The sequence below is a fragment of the Eimeria tenella genome, genomic scaffold (assembly GCF_000499545.2).
Source record: "Eimeria tenella Houghton genomic scaffold, Eth_scaff2479, whole genome shotgun sequence".
Taxonomy (NCBI): domain Eukaryota; phylum Apicomplexa; class Conoidasida; order Eucoccidiorida; family Eimeriidae; genus Eimeria; species Eimeria tenella.
Window position 1 is genome coordinate 1,478 of NW_013542344.1, and position 473 is coordinate 1,950.

Below are 473 nucleotides of genomic sequence, written 5' to 3' on the forward strand. Positions count from 1 at the left end.
GCAGCTGAGACAAAAGCAGCACAAGCAGCAGCAGCAAAACAGTCCTCACAGCAAGACAAGCCCCAGAAACTCCGTCGGACCGCCCCTCGGCCAACCCACAGCAGCAGCAGCAGCAGCAGCAGCAGCAGCGCATGTGGACCTGCTGCGAGGGGTAGGGCGGCTGTGGGGGCAGCGTCTCTGCGTCGAGGACTGGGGACCAGAAGAAGCGGAGCTGCTGCTCGACGTGCTGCAGCGGGAGCTGCTGCCGCAGCGGCAGCAGCAGCGAATTGACAAGTCTGTCGCCCAAGTCTGGCAGCAAAAAGAAAGCATCTGCTGCTAAGGCACAAGTGCCCGCGAGTCTGTAGGCCAGAGTGCGCAGGTGGTAGCAGTGTCTGCGGGTGAGCAGCACGGCGGCCTCGCGCTCGCCCACGGCGCTGCTGCTGCTGCTGCTGGGGCTGCTGCTGCTGCGCGGGCTGCTGCTGCTGCTGCTGCTG

At 65.3% G+C, this 473-nt stretch overlaps 1 protein-coding gene across 1 annotated transcript in view; it reads right to left on the minus strand.

Annotated features, from left to right (window-relative positions):
- ETH_00041470 (uncharacterized protein) overlaps nt 1–473 on the minus strand; it is a gene marked incomplete at both ends in the record, with an annotated part of 2,478 nt that overhangs the window by 1,250 nt on the left and 755 nt on the right. Inside the window, one exon of the mRNA XM_013375017.1 lies at nt 140–371. Coding sequence (XP_013230471.1) covers nt 140–371 — 232 coding nt within the window. The remainder of the gene's footprint in view (nt 1–139; nt 372–473) is intronic.